The sequence below is a fragment of the Aplosporella prunicola genome (assembly GCF_010093885.1).
Source record: "Aplosporella prunicola CBS 121167 unplaced genomic scaffold K452scaffold_293, whole genome shotgun sequence".
In the NCBI taxonomy this organism is placed as follows: domain Eukaryota; kingdom Fungi; phylum Ascomycota; class Dothideomycetes; order Botryosphaeriales; family Aplosporellaceae; genus Aplosporella; species Aplosporella prunicola.
In genome coordinates this window covers 1-1357 of record NW_022983821.1, presented here as the reverse complement: position 1 = coordinate 1357, position 1357 = coordinate 1, and the positions used below count along the sequence as shown (strand labels likewise).

Here is a 1357-nt window from a genome sequence, read left to right as displayed (position 1 = left end):
AATAACTAATAGCCGATCCAATCGATGTGGCCGGCCGCCGTCGTGTTGTAATAGATCTTTAACCTATATATCCGTAAATCTAATATCTATTACATGGGCCCGTAGCTTCCTCTAATCATAAACCGGTTCATCATGCGTCTAACCGCCTGCAAACAACCGCCGCTTCTCTTGCTCTTAAACCCGGGTTGTATTATCCGCTGCGACTGCTGCGACTATGATAATCGCTGGTACGGGAAACTGCTGCCTAATACGCTGTCTCTACTTCTAGGCCTTCTTCGCTGCTGGCTCGAACTGCTCTGTCGCCGCCTGTTACCGGCTCCAAACTCGCTGTCCTCACCGCTGCTGCTACTGTCGGTCTCCCTTTGCGACTGCTGCTGCTGCCTGCCTGAACTGCGCTACTCGCGCCTGTTACCGGCTCGAACGATACTAGCCTGGCTATTGCTACTATCGCTGTCGCTGTCGCTGCTACTGACTGCCTGTAACCCGAATTCTTCGACGGTCTGTTACACCACTATGAACCGGGCAATCTTGATTATAGCGGATAAAATCGGCAGATACGTGTCCGGCCCTTTCTACCCGCCCTCCTTAATACCTAAAACTGCTAACGCGTAAACTAACGGCGACTCGTACTCCCGCTGCACGATCTGGTGATCTAATAACTCGATGCAAAACGCTAAACACGCCCGCTATACTGCGGATAATTTGGCCTTGTCACCTTCGTCGCTACTGCTACTGGTGTCGTCGTCGCTGCTGGATGCGGAATCCTGGCTGCTTTCCTCCTCTTCCTCTTCCTCGCTCTCTTCCCCGCTCTCTCCTTCGGCCTCCTTCCTCGCCTCGACTACTAACACCCTCTATACCCTCTTCTTCTCCCTGGTGAACCGGTATTTCGGACTGGCCCAATCGTGTGACCGTTGCGTCCTGGCGAAAAACATCAACACTCGCTGCCATGCACGAACGTACTTCTAGAACGTCTTATCGTCTATGTATGGCTGTAACGGCTGATATCTCGTCTGGTGCTTCTCTGTCCGGATGGCTTCCAATCGAATGAAAATGCCCACCCTCGATCGCACGGTCTCTTGGTAAAACTGGGCCAATTCTCGCATGGTTTTCCAAATAACCGCTTCCACCGGCTCCTCCTCGACGTCGGGACCCTCTACGCTGGCAATCAAATCCGGCCTCTCTAAACCGACTAAATAATCATGCCATCCTGTCCTGTCGAGCCACGGGCTGATTTCTAACCGATCGACCTCCTCGATGTGTCGTTGGATTTCTTCCTCTTCTTTAGCATGGTCCTCGTTTGCTTTCCTCCGTAACCGACCGAATGCCGCCTCCTCGACATCTATTCTCCCCTCCTCTT

At 52.5% G+C, this 1357-nt stretch overlaps 1 pseudogene across 1 annotated transcript; it reads right to left on the bottom strand.

Moving 5' to 3' along the window:
* Positions 1-565: 565 nt before the first annotated feature.
* On the bottom strand, positions 566-1357 carry K452DRAFT_102357 (annotated as a pseudogene; the record flags this gene model as incomplete). The annotated part of the gene is made up of 1 exon: positions 566-1357. A coding segment is annotated over one exon (395 nt), but the record flags the coding sequence as incomplete, so codon positions are not given.